The sequence below is a fragment of the Drosophila guanche genome, unplaced genomic scaffold (assembly GCF_900245975.1).
Source record: "Drosophila guanche unplaced genomic scaffold, DGUA_6, whole genome shotgun sequence".
In the NCBI taxonomy this organism is placed as follows: domain Eukaryota; kingdom Metazoa; phylum Arthropoda; class Insecta; order Diptera; family Drosophilidae; genus Drosophila; species Drosophila guanche.
Window position 1 is genome coordinate 3,754,804 of NW_022995747.1, and position 20,913 is coordinate 3,775,716.

At 46.4% G+C, this 20,913-nt stretch overlaps 1 protein-coding gene across 1 annotated transcript; it reads right to left on the reverse strand.

The window, feature by feature from the left end:
• Nucleotides 1-11,342: 11,342 nt before the first annotated feature.
• On the reverse strand, nt 11,343-20,913 carry LOC117583477 (homeobox protein Hmx). The gene is given in 3 exon segments (XM_034271786.1): nt 11,343-13,340; nt 14,856-14,965; nt 19,664-20,913. Coding segments are annotated over 3 exon segments (2,250 nt in total). The 5' UTR covers nt 20,464-20,913; the 3' UTR covers nt 11,343-12,000.

Sequence of the window (20,913 nt, forward strand, 5' to 3'; positions counted from 1 at the left end):
TACAATTGGATTAACACACTCCCAATAATCAATGAGAAAATGCTATGAAGGCGGGGATGATATGTATTTTCTTTAATTAAAATTGATCCGCGTCTAAATAAGCCAGGGAAGAGCCAGTCCACACATCAAACGAAATTTGTAATCAAAACCCGCTGCATAAAAAGAGCGCTGAAAACTATGACGCACGCTGAAAAATGTCATTAAAAATTGCATTTCATACACGTTGTGCTGTCCTGACATCGATCCTATTTCTCTTCCTCACTCTGTGTGTCTCTCGGCATAGAAAAATGCGCCGAAATACTGGCGATGCAAATTATTATTGGTCCCCCAAGCACACAAAAAATATTTCAAATTTGGGAACGGATAGCAGCGAAAAAAAACATACACACTCACACACACACGGAAATAAAAGAAAGTATGGAAAAGCATTCTCGAATTTCCCTGGCCTGGCATCGGACATCGGGCATGTCAACGAACCGGCAGCCAAATGAATATGGAATACTCTGAATGAGTGGCAGATTTCCTAAATAATTTGTGAGCGCACTCCAATGGCTGGACGGTGGGGGGCAGTGCGGCAGCGGGGTGCTGTTTTATCATCTTGTAACGTGTATCCATTTCGAGTCTATCAAAAAAGCATTCACCTGGCGCTTCCCCCATACTGGGGCGACTCTTGATCCTGCGGCTGTATGTACATACATAAATCAAATCCATTTCCTGGCCTCTGCCATGTACCCAGTCTCCAAATCTGTGGACCCAGCAGCGTTTTGGCCAATTCTTTTGCCTTGGCCTGCCGCAGGCTCATATTATGGCATTTGTTGGCCTTTTTTGTGTGCCAGCTTCGGCTCCTCCACTGCTCTTCTTTTTTTTGTTGTTGTGGAGCAAGCTGTCAGCGAAAATGTTGAAAAATGGCAAAATACCATTGATGAAAGTAAGCTGCTTGCTGGGATTTGCATTGGCACCAAAAAAAAAACCACAAAAAGTGGATGGAGGAGGATGTAGGAGGACCAGAACATGAAGCCAACCATGACGCATTGCAGTGCGCCACCAAAAATCTAAGCAAGGCCGCAAAAAAAGGCACACAAATCAGATGTGAGTTGTTCCGGCCAGCAGCAAAAAAAAAAAAATGAAAAGGGGGGAGCATTAGCAAGCTGGTTCGGGCGTGTCGGTGTTGGGATTTTCCCAAAGTGAAAAGCTGTGTTAGCATTTTTTTCTGCCGCCTCTCACAGAAGATTCTGTGGCTGCTGGGTGCCGGGATGCCTTCTGCTGATTAATTGAGGAATGTGCCTGCCAGCCATATGACATTCAAAGGCATTGCCAGCCAACGCGATTCGGCCACGAAAAATCAGTGGCATAAGTCCCTGAAAACTACAAAAACGACCAAAAAGAACTACCTGCAGAGCTGCAAGCTAATTAAAACTAATATACACGGCGTATGCGTATTGTTTAAGAACTGACGGGGAATTATTTCCGCAAGAACAAGCAATAAAAACAATGGACATTTTTCTGTAAGTAAACAATAAGTGAAGGTTGCTTGTGGTAAAGCGAGGCTGTTAATACTCTTAATAATTCATTGGAAGGTGATCCTTTTGGCACACATTTTCATTACTTTTTATTCCCAAGAAAGTGCTTCAGCACACATGAAATAATATCTGAAAAATAATGCGATTGGTGGATCCTTTTATGGATACATACTTTTCTCGCTTGTTCTTCCAGCTTCAAGTCATGACTATGCTACCCTTAGTGAGTGTATCTACTACAACCATAAAACAATTGTCTAGGCCACTCTCTGGGCAAATGAATTACGAAAGCGCAGGGCAAGAAAATGACAACAGAAGTCGGGCCAAAGGCAACGGGGGGAAAATCTGTGCCTGTGCCTGGGCCTGTTCTTTTCCTGCTTTCTGTTTTGGTTTTTTTTTAGCTGGGTGTACTTTTTGTGTCCGCTTTCAGCCGTGCCGTTCCTGTTGTACGGCATTATGCGGCAACTGCATTGTTTATAGAGAGAGCCTCGGGGCTACCTGCCCGACAACTTTGTGCATTTTTTAATGGATCTCGTCGCAGACAAAAAGCCAGAACATGGCGCATTGAAGTGAAGAATTCGCACTCGCGGTCTTAAACGCGTGCGGGAGTGCATGCTGGTGGGGGGGATGGGACATGGGTGTCTGTCAAGGCTGTTATTTGTTTGACGAAATGCTGTTACCAGGAAGGACTCACCTCTCCCAGTCTCCACCAGCAATGGGGTCTGTTGTCAATTTGGCCAAAGTGGTTTTTCAGTTGCTTTAGCGTGAAAAAAGGCGCACAATTCATGAGCAGGTTGGAATTGTGACTGAGATCTGACGTGACTGTGGAGGAGCGGAGCTCGTCTTTGACAAATTGCACTTGTGCGGCGTTTTAATCACTTAGGCAACAACGCCTACATTGGCCCTATCTAGGCGTCTCATTCTATTTACTTAATGACAGCGAAAAGTGGCAGCCGAGCCGAGCCTCGGCGCCTTGAGGCTCTCGCACGGCTCAGCGCCGTGCAGCAAGTGCTCGACGCATTTGTCATTTGCCTTCAAGCACTATGCTCGTCCCTCATCCTCCAGCTATGGCCTTGCTCTCCTTGTAGGTAGTTTCATTAGACTAAAATGCTCAGCACGTGTGTGTGTGTGTCAGAGCTTTTGTTTAAGGGATTTTGCCTTTTCAGAAAAATCTGCATTTGCCGGCTCCATTGAAGCGCAAACAATTGAATGGCTCCGGCTACGGACGCGGACCAAGAAAAGCCATGGCCTGGCCCAGCTGTTCTCTTTTGCTCTTGTGCCATTGTCCCTTTGTTTAAGCCGTGCGCCAAAAGGCGCGCAAAAATATCTTTTGATTTGTTTGCCCATTTTCAACTTTTTTGAGGCCCGAACGACGACGCACACACCACACCAGTCACGCCGAAAAAAAAATAAAAGACGCACACTTTTGATAGCTTTTATTTATGATTATGTGGGAGGCGAGCCGAGGGCGTGGCACGGACACGGGCACTGCCTGTCATCAATCAAAAAGTGCGCAAAATCAAAATGTCATTGGGTGAATAAATGTTGGCGAGGGGGGGTGAGAGAGAGTGAGAAAGAGTGAAGACTCCCAGCCAGGCAAGCAAATCAAATCCTTTGACTGCTGTTGTGCGGGAGTATCCCTGGGATGCGAAGCGGATAAAGCGCCCTTCTGCCGCTTAAGGGACAGGCAGGTGCAGACATTCACAATACAACGCAGATTGGTGAATATCTGCGGCCCTGATAAAGATCTGTAGAGCACAGGAAATAATAGCAACAGTCCGATTTTGAGGGTGAACCTCAGATGGAACTTGGGGGATCGATTATTCCATGTTTTTCTCTGCGTGTAAATTAAGCTAATGCCACATCCCACTCTCTCCAACCAACAATTTGACCACAAGTTTCCCTTGCATTAAAGTTTCGGGGAAATTAATCATTCCCGAGACATTCATTGACAAATACAAATTAATTACTTTCCAATTTAGAGTGGTAAGCAAAGTCATGAATGGTATGGAATGTCTGTGATTTATCAGACAGCTGCCTGGGTTGGGTGACCAGCAAATTAATTGGAACCCCACCCAGTCCCAGTCCCAGTCCCAGTCCGAGCAGGATAAACCAGTCAGGCGGGGGAAGGTGCACTTTAAAATGAAATTTATTACGAGTGCAACCAGGTGGGGGGGTGCAGGAACAGCAGAGACATTGGCAACCACAGGAATTATAACAATTTTACACGTTATAGCGACATAAGTCAGCCTGCGGATGTGGCAACATATGTCGCTAACTGCCACTGGGGTGGCGCTCATCCATCCTTCCGCCCGTCCGTCCGTGCGCCGGTTTTCCGGCTCATCCACCACCACCAGCAAGAGACCAACAAACCAACAAACCAACAAACCGCCCACGCAATCAAATAATTCTGAATCATTAGGTTTTTTACGACGGGGTGACTGCTTGTCCTTCGCTGCTTCTTTTGCCATTCCCACTCGGTTGCAGGTTTCTATTGAGACATTTAGCTCAACTGGATGTTCATTATAATCCACTCTGAGCTTTCTCCTGGCCCCTGCTTGGCCACTGCATGTTGCATGTAAGTCTGATATTCCCCGGGGCCAACCTGCGTGCCCGCTCTCTACCCACTGCTCTATTATTAAATGCACTTTTAATCTTGGTCGCAGCTCTCCTCGTCCTCATCCTCGCGCGCTCTCTCTGATGTTCGCTTTCAATGATTTTTCCATTTTGCACCCTCAAATGGCGAACGATTATCACCCTTAAATGGTACTTTACACACACAAAGAATGCCAGGCATTGAATAGAATTGAACCGGTACCCAGACCCAGACCCACTCTCAGACCCGCACTGAAATCAGTTGAACTGCTCGACGAGGCAGATTGGTCCCGAACGCAGAAACAAAGTATGTGATGGGTTGGGATGGGTTCTCTGTGTGTGTGCTTTTATAGTCATGCTGATATCATATGAAAACATTGGGTTGGCACTGCCAGGGCGAGTGTGTATATCCCTCGGATTAGTATGCGATGTTTGCTTAACTTTACGTCGTGATTTCTCATTGCACTTCGCCAGGGTGTGGTCGGTCGGGCAATAAGATGGGAATTAGGGAAATGGCTGTTGGGAAATGGATTATTGTAATAAGAATTTAGAGCAGTTCCCCGACAGAAAGGCATGTCCTAGTTTTCAGGAACCTTCAGCATAGTTCCACATACCATTTGTGTTGGTTTTTATGAACGATTTGGGACTTTGACTTGGGCCTCTTAACAGCCTGTCATCTTGCGTTTGCTGAGATATGACAAACTTCGGTGATGCCATTAAGTGGCAAATTACTCACTACTCGTCGTCTGGCAGCGGCTCTCCTGGTGTCGATTAAATGAACTCGGCCCAATCAGGCAACCCCAAAACAAAAGCAGCAGCAGTCCTCACCACCCCGAGGAGACGTCGCATTCCCTGCCGAGCAGGCACAATTACACGCCACAAAATTCTGCCTGATGGCCATACATAGATGGATGGGATAAATGGGTCTACAAAACAGGGGGGTAAAACACACTCACACTCACACACACACTCCCCTGCTGTCATGTATGGACTGGCACTCACTGGCTCCTGTGGGGTACTCTTAAAGAGCACATAATTGGTCTGTAATCTATTTTTGACAGATTGAATTTCGCTTTTATCTTGATTTTGTTTTGACTGACTCGGTTGCCAGTGCCTTGCTGCTTTTTTCCGTACATCTAATTGGGTTGTATTCGAGAGCTTGCCTTCACCACCACCCAACCCAGACAACCCAGACGAACCCAAACCCATCCCGAACCATTTACAGGTTGTTTTGGGGGGGTTGGCATTGGCATTAGATCAGATCGGGCATTGTCCTGAGTATTTGCTAAATGGTTGTTGGGTTTTTTCTCCATAGTTTAATATGATAAGTGGGTTGGCTTGTCTTGGGCTCAGATTCGGACCGACTGCGCTTGGGGAATCGATTTGGGTTCAGTCTCTCTTTGGGTTCATGTTCATGTTCCTGATTTAGCTTTTGGGTTGCCAATGTCCCGATGTCTGCAATTGGTTAAATGCCAATTTGGGCGTTTCAAAATTAGTAATTTAAAACCGCAAAAGATTTGGGCAGTCCGATAAACAGTCCTCTGTCAAAAGCTGGGCCGAGTGAGTGTTGGCATCCCAACAAACGGCAAACGGAAACTGTTTGGAATTATTCATGACACAGTGTCAAGTGTTTTGCATTTCTGGTAATAAATTACATTAAGTTATCAGATGGGCCCCCGAGGGACTTATCCCAAAGAACTTTCATAATTTAACTGTCAACAAAAACGAACAAAAAATAAAATGAAATCGGATAAGAGAAGGACCATAGCCTTTGGTTTATGCAATCTTCAATTTCACACTTGGACGCGCCTAAGGCTTGCCTCCAGATTTGTTGAGTAGGGGATTCAGCCAGCACCTATTACATACATACATATGTACATCATTACATAGTTCATACATATAAACGTGTATATTTAGGGCCTGTTTGTTGTGTAATTACACTCTGCATGCGAACTCATTTACGATTCGACACCGCCCCTCAACCCTTACAAAAGTCAATTCATGAAAATTGTTCAGCATGTCGCATAACCTGTAATTTTCACACCATTTCCGCCGCTCGCTGAAAGCTGTTGCTGCCATTTATTCATTTGCAATTCATTCCATTTGCCATTCACTCCATTCAATAGCCAGCCCAACTGGGAGAGCTGGTCCTGGCCGAACTGGGCGTCATCTGAACGTGTGCTTGCGGCAGTTTCGTATAAATATGTTATTCTCTCGATCTGGAGTGGGTCGGGGGGATCTCCATGGGGTAGCCATTACGGGCGTGCTATGATACCCACTTGCCGTTAACCAGAAGCGGGCGAGCGGCCCGATTGGAAGCGTCAACAAACAGTAACAACAAATGAACCAAACGAGCGCAAACTTTGTTCAATTTTTTGCAATTAAAATGATTTTGTTCGCATGACACCCAACCGGGCAGTGCAGGGCAGGGCAGTTGGACAGGATATTTCAGTAGGAGTTTGGGATGTAATTGTAATGAAGCCCTTCCGGTGGCTGTCAGGGCAACAGCGAATGAGTTTACTGGTACTCGTCCCAGTAGCAGCGGGCTCTAAGGTATCATCGATGGAATGGTCGAATATCAGGAAGAATTATTGTTGGTCGTGGATAATAGCTGGAGTATGAAGTTACTAAAGAAAGTCTGTTTCAAGCAATATTTGTCGTGTATTTACTAAACTAATAAATAGATAAATCGATGGCCATTTCGATGGAGGTGACACATTTTTTGAAGGCTAACAACTTCTTCAGCGATAGGTAAGAAAATTAACAACAAATTTCAACTCTACTTTTAAGATTTTGCTAATGCTTAAACCTCTTTTTTTCTCAGTGTACTTCACAAAGCAGCAGCCATCGCTCCACGTGTATTTGGCCGCAGGCTAAATGACATTAAATAACATAACAGGCCGTCAACAATGACAACAGCAGGAGTTGCTGGGCTCAGAGCCAGAGGTGGAAATGGTGCTGTGCTGTGCTGTGATTTGAAAAGCGTTTTACAATCATTTACACACTGTATCCTGTACACATCCTGGCTGTGGCAGCCAGGCAGGAGTGCACTGCCACAACTCGTTGCTGTGTCTGCCATTGTTGACTTCCTGTTACGCAGTGCAATGCACAAGGATCGGGATTTGTCACGGCCTACATAATTTGTAGGTACACTGAGCCGAGGGGCAACGAGAGTGCGACGACACACAATGGAGCGGGCATCAAATAACCAAACAGCGCAGTACAAAATTTTATTGTTATTCAATTGGATTCGAATTTAGCTAAAAGCGGTCCAAGGGGTTCGGCTCTGCCCTCTGCTCTCAGCCGGTTGCATGTAAGTGTGTGACAATTGACGCCTTGCAAACAGGAGCTTCCGGTTGAGTCCTCCTCCGTTGATACTCGTGCAGGCTCGTAGGATCTGTAATTTGATCGGCGAAAGGCACGTAATTAGCCTGCGACTTTCCTTCAGTTTTGCACTTTTCAACTTCAATTTGGCTCTGCATGTGTGAGTGCGTATCTGTGTGTGTTTGTAATACGAGTGCGCTGTTATGGGAACACTGTTTGTGTGTTATTGCATTAATTTACAACAATATGGCGCGTAATGAGATGGAATTTGATTATGGCATTGTGAATGCGTACACGAATGGGAATTGCAATTGGAAACTAATGCCATTCCCGGTCCGGTAAGTGCCTGTGTGCTGTAATTACTAGTTAAACGGCTTAGTTTCATCTTGCAACTGCAGTATTATTTCGCACTATTCCGTCGGCGGGGGCCCATAAAACATCCGTCGTTACACAACTGTCGGTTGATTAAAGCACCTAAAATCGCACATAAAAGCGGTACGCTTCGCAATAAAAACAACAGCATCGAAAAAACTGCCACGTTGATGAGCCTATTATAGTTGACGGCAATTGCAGGAGGGGTGGCAAAAAACATCCCATCCAACAGCACTCAAATGGACTTGTCATAAAGATACAAACAAACATTCGCACAAAACACACAGACCGCAACTGCTAAAAAATAAAGTCCATAAAAAAAGGACGCACGGGCTGACCATGCGAGGACAGATAAAATAAATGTGCTAAATGGATAATAAAGTACAAAGAGCGACAGGCATAATGTCCGAAACAGAACAAAAAAAACAACAGCAATTCTCCTGCGAGTGGGTCCTTTTTTAAGCGTAATTTTACTTTTGTCTGCCCATTGTACTTAATTGAACTGTCAGCCAAAAATAGATAAATATAAAGCCAAAAGGACACTCGACAAAGGAGGGATACACACACACACACTCAACAGTCGATCCCATTTTCTGTGAGTACTTAGAGCTGCCAAAAAATCAGCTTTACTGTACCGAGTACACTGACAGCCCTCATTGAAACTTAGGATAGAGGAAAGTGGATGAGAGTGGGGCAACTTTGAGCTAAGCTGCGCCACTTCATGCCCAAAAAGGCTGCAATTAAAATAAGTACCCAGCCGCTTGGCTTTGCCAACTGCAGCGACAGGCTCCTCTGCATAACCGGAGGAGCAAAAACTGTTACCCAAACACTCTTATATAGCCAGTGAAAAGGGGGTACGAGAATGTACATACGAGCGGTATATGTATTGTATATAAGCACATTGTGTTCGCAAGCTAATTAAGAAATTACTGCAGGCAAAACAGCATATGCCAAAAAGCGCTATGGCAGCCCCAGTCCACCCTCAGCAACTCCCCCAAATTGGGCATGCCCCTCCACATCCAAATCCACTGCGCACAGGGGTCTCTGTTATTTGCAAAAAGCCACTTCACATATGAGAACGAAAAATGAAATTAACAAAAAGACCGAAAAAAGGCCAGAAATAAAAGAAAAAGATAAATGAAAAGCCAATGCAAAAAGTAGACAACTCAAGTCGAACAGGCAATGAGCTTTCGCATAGGTTTTTAGCTTTATGAATCATCTGTAGAGATAATAAAAATATTATTTTAATCAAAAGTTCACTGATTAAATATCATTTGGAATGTTTACTACATTCCGTAATATTAAATATATCTCCAGACACCATAAATGTCTCTAGTTAATATTTGTAAAGCATTTATAAATACTCCAGATTCCAACTAGCTCTCACAACTAACATGCCCTATATAAAAATGTTACTCTTTATGTACGAAAAAAAGTGCTCGCTCTCATAATCCAACAGCAGTGGCCACACAAACACACCCACAAACACAAACGACTCCCCAATCCGCCCAAACAATTCACTTTACATATGAGCAAATGTGGCCCAAAAGGACCAACAAAATATTCAAGAGAGAGAGATAGAAGAGGCTACATTTATGAAAAGCAGCCCAAAAGCAGCCAACCAAAGTGCTCGTTGTCTGGTGAAACCTGCCGAGGGCTCAAGCCAGCCCAAGCCAGTCTGGAGCCAGGCAATTTTTATAATTTTGCTACAATTTTGAGGCATTTTATGAAATGAATTGAAATATTTTGCTCTCGTCTTTTTTTCGGGTCCCGGCCTGCTTCCTTTAGCCAAGAAAAGCCATCAAATCCATTCATGCGCTTAAATAAAATGCTCAAGCACTTGACTGCATCCATACAAAAATGTTGCTTCAGCGCAGGCCAGTCGCAGGACTCACAGAAGGGGGGGAATGTCAAATAAAAGGTTGCCTAATTTGTTCAGTTGGCTTGTCGGAAGAAAAAATGACAGAAATAAAAATAGGAAGGCAAAACCCCTTTTCAAACATACATATAACAGAGGGTCAGGGACAATGAGAACTGTCCCATTGTGAGGAAATTCATTTTGGAGCCAGCAGTGGAAGGGATTCCTCAATTGTTAGGCCTGTCTAATACCCGAGAGGAGCTTTACATGAATCTAATCTGGAATTGTCGATATTAGATTGCAAGCAGTCAATCCTTAAAGTCAGCCTATGGCCAATGGTTTAGCCACAAATAAACAATCGCTTGGCTGTGAAATAAGCGCATTAAACAGACATAAATGGATGTGATTAGTACTTGGTATAAATATTCATTCAAACAATAAAAACAAATCGATTTTAACGCCCGCCATTTATGCGCAGTCGTGTGAAATGCCACACTCCGCACAATCGCCTATAATTATGTACATATGTACAGCCACAGAACAATGTTGTGTGTGGAGTCTGCAGCCTCACAATTATGGGAGCCTCTGTGTGTGGGAAGGTGTTTGGTAATTCCAGCTTCCCGCCCCGCCATCACTTGCTGGGCATAACGAAAAGCATTTTATGCATTTTTATTGCCAGCTATTCTCAGTGCACAATTTGCAATTTATTTTTTGCAATTTAACACGCGATGCGAAACTGCAAGCGCGATTCGTGAAAACGGCCCAAAGGACCTATGGGCAAGGAAATGGGGAGCTCGACGGCGACTAAATTGCAACAAACTGCACAATAAATGGCAACTTAAAACGCCTGCCCCAACAACGAACGCTCAAACGAACGCTATGTGTATATCGACTGGAAAACACTCTGTAATCAGAATCACACATTCAAAACTTGCCCAAATTTCACCAATATTGTGTCAAGAAAAGAAAGAAAAATCTAATTAAAAATCTCATAAATTTGTTAGGGCTCCCCTCCACTTGTTACATGCTCTCACACATCTCTGTAATACCCCAGAAATTTTCGACTACGAGGTACAATTACATACCGGCAAGAATAAAAAGCCCCAACAACATGCATCGCAGCAATTGTTGCAAGAGTTGTTGCAGGCATTGTTATTCACGAGTTCACATACTCGTACGTATATTTTGTGGTACATATTTCCATCTAGATATACTCGTATTCACATGGTTGTTACACCCACGTTTATTTGCGTTGGCAATTAAACGAAAATAACCGTTTTCCGCCGCTTTAATGGCAACCAGCAAAAAGGCAAAATGGCGGGGATAAATCTATGGAACAACATTTATAACAAATGCCAGCAAATTGCAATACAACACAAACGTGTAGATGCACACAAAGATACAGATACGCGGAAGATCCGATACAGACACACTCGATGTGTATGTGGACAGATGCTTGAGAGGGGTCGAATAGATTCAAACAAAGGGTTAACTTTAATGTGAAGCTGATGAATATCAGTGAGTTGTTATCCGTGTCGAAATACGATGATTAATGAGTAGCTTAACAAATTTAAATTAAAAGTCTTGCGCGTGTTTTGTTCTATATGTTTATATAATTTATTAATATTTTGTTCATATGTATAATTTGTTATATGTATATTTATAAGCATTTCATGTGTGTGTTTTTGTTTGAGTTTTGGTTTGGTTTCTGTTTTGTTTGGATTATCTTAAAATTCGATTAAAATTAGTAATAATTTAACTAATTATTTGGTAGCTGCCTGACACATCCCCTCCTCCGTATTCTCTCGCATTTACGAATAACACTTAACTAGCAATCATGGTTGACTTTGGCCAGAGAACCGAAGAGGGAAGGCTCAGCATATCGAGCTGCCCTTGCACTTGACCAGCAAATTTATGGATTTCAAAGCAGAAACAAATCGGGTTCAGAACGGGCCACTCACCCACCTATATTATGTAAGGTATATTTATATATGATCTATGTACATGGTGGATGGGGCCTTGGCTACGCTACGTAAAAGCAAAACGCACGAACAATTTACAAGCCTAAATCTTATTGAGCAAGAGACATTTACAGGGCATAGGAGCATAGTAGAGTAGTTGTGCGGGATTAGCCCCCACCGGCAAGTAAGTATCTAAGTATTTACAAGAGATTTTAGGAACAAACTATCAAACACTTTTTATAGATTTCGTTAGGAGTGGGGTCATGGGTGTGGGGAATGTCAAGCGGGACTGGAGCCAGCCTCTGCTTGGATTGCGTTGAAACCAATTGGTGTGGACTTCGGCCACGGTTATTCGACCCCGGCTCGGCTCTTCTCAGTAAGCCTTTTGGTTTATCGATTTATCCGCATCGCCTGAAGCAGCAGCGGAAGAGCCTGTGGAAGTGGCATCCATCGACATTGACTGAGTTGAGCTGGTGGCCAGACTCTCGTTGCGTTCCAGGCAATTGCCGCTCTTTGTGCACATCTCCGCCAGAGGCAGAGGCATAGCCAGAGACAGAGACAATGGCAGAGTCAATGGAGTCGATGACCGCATGGGAGTCGTTTCGTGAATCGTTTCGGCTTCGTGCTCCTCATCGGCCTCCACATCGATGGCGGCATCGTCCTCGTCCAAGGCCAGACGCTCCTTCTCCTCATCCGAATCGGCGTCCATCGAGCAGTGTCGCAGCAGGAGCGGTGCGGGCGTGCGCGGCGGCATCGGGGGCATTGCTAACCCCATTGATGTGGGCGTTGGCGGCTTCATTAGCGACATGGGCGCCGCCAGGCACCCCACGCCCTATACCAGCGACGACAGCGGCGGCCGCGGGGGGCTGGTGTTGCGTGCAGCGGCCGCTGCATAATACTGCATCGGGTGGTGGTGTGGCGGCGGTGGCGGAACGAAGCCAGCTGTTGTTCCATCATGGTAGAGCACCGGCACACGCACCAGCCGCTGGGCAGCATGCGCCATGTTGGCCATATTGGCGGCCTCCAGCTCGGCGGCCAGCTGACGCTTCCATTTGTTGCGACGATTCTGAAACCAGATCTTCACCTGGGTCTCCGTGAGGCGCAGCGAGGCGGCCAGACCAGCGCGCTCCGACGAGCTGAGGTACCGCTTCATGTCGAAAGTGGACTCCAGCTGAAAGACCTGCGCCCGCGAGAACACGGTCCTCGTCTTCTTCTTGCGCTTCGAGCCATTGCCATCGCCGTGCGGCGAGGAGCTATCCGAGGGTCCATCCGTGCCGTCATCCTCCTCGATGATCTCCTCGCCATCGTCGTCCGACTCATTGGAGCTGGTGGGCAGCATGTACCCGGAGTGGGACCCCGCCAGATGGTGCGAATGGTGCGCCAGGCCACTGCTGCCACTGTTGCTGCTGGTGGGCGTGCTGGGCTGATGTGGATGCTGTTGTGAGTGCTGCTGTGGATGCTGTTGCTGCTGCTGCTGCTGCTGCTGCTGTTGCTGTTGCTGTTGCTGCTGCTGCTGTTGATGCTGCTGATGGGGCTGGTAGAGTGGATGGTGGTGCGGCACACCCACTCCAGGCGGGGGCGACTTGCTGCTGGCTTGGCTCGAGCCATTCGTGTTGGCAGTGCTGCTGCTGTTGTTGTTGTTGCTGCTGCTCTGGTTGGGGCTCATGGAGGTGGGCGATGGGGCATTCTCAGTGGTGTTTGTGGAGGAGCTGTCTGCAAAGGAGAGAAAAAGCAGAGAGAGAGAGAGAGAACGGGGGGTTAGTTGAGAGCGCACATTGGGGAGAGCAGAAATTGTATTAGTTGATTTGTCAGTCTCTGGTCTCGGGTGTGGGGGTCTCTGTGGGGTGGTGGATGGTGTGCCACACGAAGGGTGACGACTGGCTTCGGCTAAGGGTTGTTCCAAGATGTTGTCTCTGTGGGTGTGTGTGTGTGTGTGTGTGTGTGTATCTGTGTGGCTGCACAGATTTAAGCTGCAACACTTAACCTCACACTTGTCTTTCCATTTTTGTTGCTTCTTTCTATTTTTGTTCGTGTCATTTGTTATTGCTGCTGCTGCTGCTGCCTGCTGCCTGCCTGTACGCAAAGCGCAGACGCGGAGAGCGCCACGCTACACATATCCGGTCCTTTCTTTTCTATGTGTGTGTGTGTGTGCCTGTCTGCTCGCTAAATTACCATTTAAAATGGCTGTCAGTCGGCTTGGCCGATTTTTTTTTATCGAAGCTTTTAGTATTGATCTCATTTGAAAAGTTTAAATTGCTGTAATTTGCCTTGAATGGATTCCAAACCGGGCACACAGCAGACACTAAAGCTAAACTTTACTTCAGCTTGAGCTTAGCGGAAGACACAGACGAAGTCAGTGCGAGGCGAGAGTGGAGAGAGGAGTGACAGTGGCAATGAAGGTGATGAACTTAAGGCCAATTTACATGAACAAATGTAATTGCAGTGACTCTTAATGCCAAAAGGGCCAATTAAATGTACTTAAACTGCTGCTGCTACTTTTGTTGCAGTTGCCTTTTGTAGTTTCAGTTGCAAGTTGCAGTTTGCACTTTGCTAGACAAGGAGTAGCCACACACAGACACACAGACAGCAACAAAACATGTCAGACGCTTTGTCCGTAACTCGATACTCGATTACAAATTGCAATTAATTGAAAATAGCGATTAATGCAGTCGTATCCGTGGGTAGGCAGATGTTGCCAACGCCATGGGACTCAACATTCCTAAACGGGCTTCCCATGAAGCAACAGCACTGAGAGAAAAACAGGCAGAAAGCTTCAAGCTTCAAATATGTTTGGAATTTATTGAATATTGGCAATTCTGTTACCGAAAACTGAGAGTACATTTTGGCTGCTCGACTGTGAGATTATCTGCTGCTTGCTAGAGTCAACATTTTTTTCTCAGTGTACGTTTTTCTTTGGCTTAAGACATCTTACATAGCCCACTGCTGGGCGCAACATTCCTGAAAGCATTAGACCAGTCGGTCGGTCGCCTGGCGTTGGCTATGCACAAATTAAGTTGAATCGAATGCAACGGAATACTTTGAAGAATGTCTGACACAGCACATTCCTGACGAAAAGCAAAAATTGCCAAAGACTGGCTAAGGGTAGACGGGTTGGGGGCACCAGCTAAGCCGCTGTGGCATGTGGCAATTGCCTCAGTGTTCAGTTCGCTTCAGTGGGTTCCAAGTGGTTCCTAACTCCATTAGCTAGTATTTTTTTAATCAACTTACCATGAGTGGGACTGTGAAACGGCAGGCGCTGTGGGGCCCAGGGCCAACCGGGCGGACAAAGAGCTGCATAGCGCCCGGCCAGAGCTCCCCATTGCGAGATGAAGCCAAGTCTGTAATGAAAGAAAAGATGTTGGTTGGTTGGTTGGTTGGTTAATAATGCCATCAATTATGCATTCTAATGATTGCGGAAAATCAGAGCAGAAATGCGGGCTACACTGCGCTCTTGAGCCATTAGGCGAGCATTTACCGGAGCATTTGCCGACGGCCAAAAAGTTGTTCGGGCTAAGAAAGTTGAAGAATCAAAGTTTGTCGGCTCGTCTGAAGTGGATAGGAGGAGGTCGACGGGCAGAGAACGACCCTTAAATGGCGACGACCAACCCCATAACTGGCAACAGCTGCTGCAAATTTGGCTCACCCAATCCCTCCCCCTGTCTATGTGTGTGTGTGTGTAACCTTGTTAACTTTCTGGCTTAAAAGCATCTTTATAAATACGTTTTATTTATTTATGTTGGCATCGACCCAGAAGTTCGCCTCAAGACGAACGAAACATTTTCTCGTTATAATGTCTTCTAGATTCGTTTATGGGAAAGTTCCATTTGGGGGGCGGGTTTTTTGCGCCTACCCTGACAGGGGAGTGAATCAAAGTTAACATGTCAAACCATTTCAGGCAGAAGCCAGTGTCTTAAGTGAATGCTTCTGTGATTGATATATCGCTCGGTTGTAGCCGAATGAATTCGGTTTGTGTCTTAAGCTTCCCACGCACTCAATGAACTTTGGTGTTTAGCCTGCAAATGCAATTCTCACCAGTCTAAAATGCCAACAGCAGCAGCTGCCACACTATGCTACCCTTTTCTCTGGTCTTGGGCTTGGGCTTGGGTTTTTGTTTTCAGTCTCGCATTCTCTCGGGCTAAGCTCCCACCCATTACCCACTGACCAGCTCTCGCCAATGCAAACTTTGACCGTTTGGGCAAGTGACCCGTGCACAGACTGTGATTTCTTTTTGAGGCGGCAACCCAACCCCACTCAGCCAGACAATGCAACCAAGGGGAGGCAACTCGAGTGTGTGTGTGTGTGACATTAACATTTAGTTGACCTCTTTCGTTGCGGCCAAGGGTGCATCAGGTGTGGAAATCAATAGCCAGAGCAACCACTCTCTCGCACTCTTTCCCTTCAGCACTGTTTTTCTCTTCTCTCTCTTCTACAGTAATGATTTTCAATTAAGTTTACTTTCAGCCCAGGGAAAATTATGAACCGCCCCCCAACTGCTGCCCCAATCCGAGAGAAGACGCTTCAAGGGCTTCCCCCAAGTTGGCAGCTCAAATCACTTCTAATGGGCTTCATGTTTACAGCGTCAATTGAGAGAAAGCCGCTTTGCCTTTCGGCTAGTTTGGCGGAAGCCAGAAGCCAGACCCCAAACAAGCAGCAAGAGGAAACAAAATGCTGCTCAAGTTACTCATCTGCCCAGGCTGGGAACGGGAATGGGTCTGGGTCTGGGCGTGGGCCTGCGCCGGAGGCAGCGACAAGAGACAAAAGAAATTACCTCAATTACTGGGCTAATTTTTAGGCACAGCAAAAGCGAAAAACAACATAAAAAATCAGAAACAGAAGCTTGTAGCTATTTGCTTAACTAATTACAGAAATCAAATGGAGAGCTCCACGACTCCTCCTCGAGTAATGAAATAAATACGGAATAAATATGCCCGCGGCCACCACGGACAGCCCGGCGACCTCCGTTCGGGTGTCACTCTGCGGCGGAAGTGGACGGCCATGTTTTAAATTGAAGTTGCGGGGGCGGCCACAGCCCCCCACAGCCCCCCACTTCCGACACCCCTAATGCCTGAGAGCTGTCAGAACTGTGGGGTGTAGGGCGGACTGGAGCAACTGCCTGTTGTGATGCATTTGCTGTTATTTAGCTTTTAATGAATTGTTTGCGGTTCTCGCTTTGGGCTCCCAGCCCTCAGCTGTCATAATTCTTCGTCTTTGGGCAACCTTTTGTCCGAAGGGATAAAAGTGTGCTATGCAATTGAGTTGTTCAACATGGCGTTCAACATGGGTCCATCAGGGTCCTTCCCCATCTCGGTTTTCGGGGGTTTTGTCAACATTTTGCCAAGAAGCTTTGATGTGCGGACTGTGCTGAGTGTGAGGTTTCCCATTGTGAGCAGAGATCTGAGCAAAGTTCAAAGTGATTTTGCTGAATGGCTTGAGTTAAGGCTCAAGTGTGGATTCCAAGTAAATTGTGGCAATAACTGAAATTAACTAATTCATAGCACAACCAAATCTACGCCAGAGTTAACCCGCATCAGGGCTGGACGGGGCACACAATCCCCGAAAGCGAATTACAGAAATTAATTTAAATAAATAAATTTAAATGGAACTGCACAAGAGAGTGATCTCTATGCCCGACGGGTACTGGAAAACCGCTTAGGAATCATTCATGCATAGCAGATTTGCGCACTCTAATTGGTCCCTCCCGTGCGGGATTCCCAGCCCAGCCGAATGAATGCGTCCATAATGGGAGTATATGAGTGGAGTATTCACATCGTTGACATTTCGAACGGGTGTCAGCGGTGCGGGCTGTGTGCTGAGAGAGGTACTCGACCTGGCCGCAAAAGTAGGCAAAATATTGAACACTTGAATGAACCAATAGCATGGGGCAGGGGCAGGGGCAGGGGCAATGCTTTTGTCATTAAACAGGATTAGTGTGCAAATATCGCCCAATATTCGTATGCCTGGAGAGCGGCTTAGGCTTTAGGCCCATAGTCTGAGCTACTTGCCAATACAACACCAAAAATATATATATGAAAAATGGTGACATTTGTGAAGAGCTCGAAATTAGTTTCAGTTTTTTGTTGCGGTTATTGTCTGCCAACGCCATGGGAAGCCCAAGCAAATGACACGCGACCCGAGCGACGTGGAACAGAGGGAAAGTCAAACCACAGACAGATCTAGATCTGATGAGAGAACTGGGAAATATGTTTTTTTTTTTTTTTGATTAAGGCACAGCCATAGAAATATCATCTAGATAAGGCTGCAATGCGTAAGGGAATCAAACGGCAGTCACCACTAAATGCCACAGTAAGATAATCCCCTCTGCGTCAGATACGAGCATATAGATAGGATTGGTTAGGTCCTGATTCCCGTTTCCTTTCCCCATTCCCATTCCCATTACGATTGCCATTGCAATTGGATTGTAATTACTTTGTTGAGTGGTATGTCTGTCTCTCTCTGTGTGTGTGTGTGTGTGTGTGTAATTATAATGTCATCGTCTGCTTTTTGCGTCATCCTTGGAGAAAAGAACAATGCCAGAGGGTGAGGGGCACCCTTTCCGTTTGGTTGTGTTTGGTCCGTTGGTCCTTTTGTTTCCAGTCTACTCACAAGCATATCAGGTTACACCTCTTCTTGAATGCTTTTCCCCGCCCCTGCATTCGCTTCGCTTTTGGCAGAAGCTAAAGCGTAATTAAGTAAACGCAATTGCAGCAGTGAGAGAGAGCTACCAAAAAAAAAATGAAGCATTCCCGGACTAATTAAAAACTTAAGCGCAACTGTCAAAATATATACTCCAGACACGAGGTGAAAGTCTCTGCATAAACCATTAAACGATCATTCAGCAATATTTCTGTGAACGGCATTAATCATTCCCTGCATAAAGTTCGATGATCAAGCCAGATAAGCCAGCCAGTCAGTCAGTCACATAGGCAGCCACACGTCAGCTGTGTAAGCGCCAAGCGCAGCAGGAGTCAACACTTGGACGAGGGCGAGATCGGATCCTTAATTGGGGTAAGCGGAGAAAGAGCACGGGCTACAGGGACAGGGACAGCGGCTACCCTCGACCAACCTGACTTTGCCTTATCGTGGAGATCAGCGGCGCGAGCACGCGTAAATGAAATGAAAATGATCATTATTAAAAAACGCAGAAAGACCTAAACGAGAGGGAGTCCTACTGCGCGTTCGAAGTCCCCTCAGTTTTTTGTGTTCTTTTTTTTTTGAATTCAACACATGCCTTAATCGAGCTGCCACGAAATTCGATCTCTCATTTGGTATGCAACATTTTGAAAGCCGACTAAGTGGGGTTAAAATGCCAAGGTATACATATACATTTATTCCTTTTTTTTTTTCAATAAACTGCAGTTTATGTAGCCCCAAACAGCTGGGCCTGAGTTTGTAGGTCACTTTCATTTGCTGAGGGTTCATTCATTGGGAGGAAACATATTTTGCATATGATACCGGAGCATTGTCAGTCTGTCAATCAGTCAGGCAGTCAGTAAAATTTCATTCACAAAAGTTGTGCATTGAATTTCACTTTTGGGCAAATGTTATGTAACACGATATGCTGGCACCGTAAATCGATGTCTGACCGGTTAAGCGCCTTTCTGTATAAATTCGGGGTCAGCTAATGGCGATTGCAACTGAATTTGAATCGAGATTCGAATCTCTGGCCAACAATAGACGGACTCTACCAGCCATTTGCATCCTTCACTTAAAATCTCGTATAACTCTTACTCAACATATTTTATGATTTATCAGATTTATCGAGGGCATCCCATCGCATCCTCCGGCCTACTTATTTTGTGTCTTTCCTGCGAAGAGATTTGTGTCACCTTTTGTCTGGCAACTGCCACTGTCCTACCCAGACGATTATACAAAATTGGCCCAACCAAAATTGAAGGAACAAGTGAAATTGTAGCCTCATTGAGGGAGCGTTTGACTTTTTGGTTTCAGGTTGGTTCAGAGCATCCTAATCTGGGTCTGTGTCTGGCATTCAGTTCTGAGCCTAAGTAGCCGTTTCAAAATTCTTTTCTCAAACCTACCTGGAGAGCATGGCTGCGTCCTGTGGTCCACCAGGACCCGGGTGTGGCAGTTGCGGGATCGGCGTTATTAGAGTGGAGGCGCCGTTTTTCTTGGCCGGCTCGCTGCGGCTCAGGATGCTGGAGATGGAGAAGCTGGTGAAGCCGTTCGATCCCGTGGTGGCCTTGTTCCCGTTACTGCTCCCATTGCTGTCGTTGCTGTTGGCGCCAATGGAGGCCGCTGCTGCCGCCGCCACCGCTGCCGCCGCCGCCGAGGCGCAAGTGTTGTTGTGGTTCAGTGTCTTGCTGTTGTTGTTATTCAGGCTGTGGCCCTGCAGCTCCTCGCAGCCATTGCGCTCCGGAGACTTGGGCGGCGGACTGAGACGCTCCCCATGCTGCTGCATGTGCTGGTGTGCGGTGGGGGTCAGGGCGTGCTGGAGCAGTGCGGGATGTGTGGCCACGTGTCCGGAGTGTAGATGTCCGAAACTGTGAAGCGCATGATGCAGTGCCACCGGGTGGCCGCCCAGCGTGCTCAAATGATGCTGCAGATGGTGGTGCAGCACCGCCGGCGGCACAGCGCCTCCATTGGGACTGTGATGATAGTGGCCCGCTGGGGCCGCTGACGAGGATGTGGGCGTGCCGGCGGCTGTGTTGGGCGTGGAGCGGTGCGTTGGTGTGGCCGGTGGCGTGCTACCGTCGGCGGAGCGGGCCGGCGAACGGGCCATCGGACTATCCCGGCCGTTGCTCATTCCGGCGGCACCCAAAGGACTCGGCTCGGGACTGGACACCACACTGATATCGACTTCAGCCTCGGAGGAAGACATGACACTTGTTTTTTGTTTTATTTTGCTTTGTTGCTAACTTAGTTCTTATTTTATTCGAGCACAATCAATATCTTGCAGCAGTCTATAAGTTCACTGAATGCTGTGGGCCAAGTGCCACGAAAATCTGTTGTTGATGGAAAACGGAACGGAGATTTTCCGCAGGCGAACGCAACCGAGAGAGAGGAGGACACGTCTGCACCGTTTGATCAACGTTTCGCATTTAAATTCAAATGTTTCTGTTAACAGACGCAAAAGTCCTCTGCAGGGTCTCAGGTCTCAGTCGTCCTCCATGTCCTCTGCCTGCCTCAGTCTCTATGTGTATTGGTGGTGTGTATGTGTGTGTGGGAAAGCGATCGCTTAGTATTTTTATTGTTTCAGTCTCTAGATTTTTAACCCCCGGTCTCGTGTCCGTGTCCGTGTTTGTGTCCGGAGAGCCTCTGCCTGCTGCTG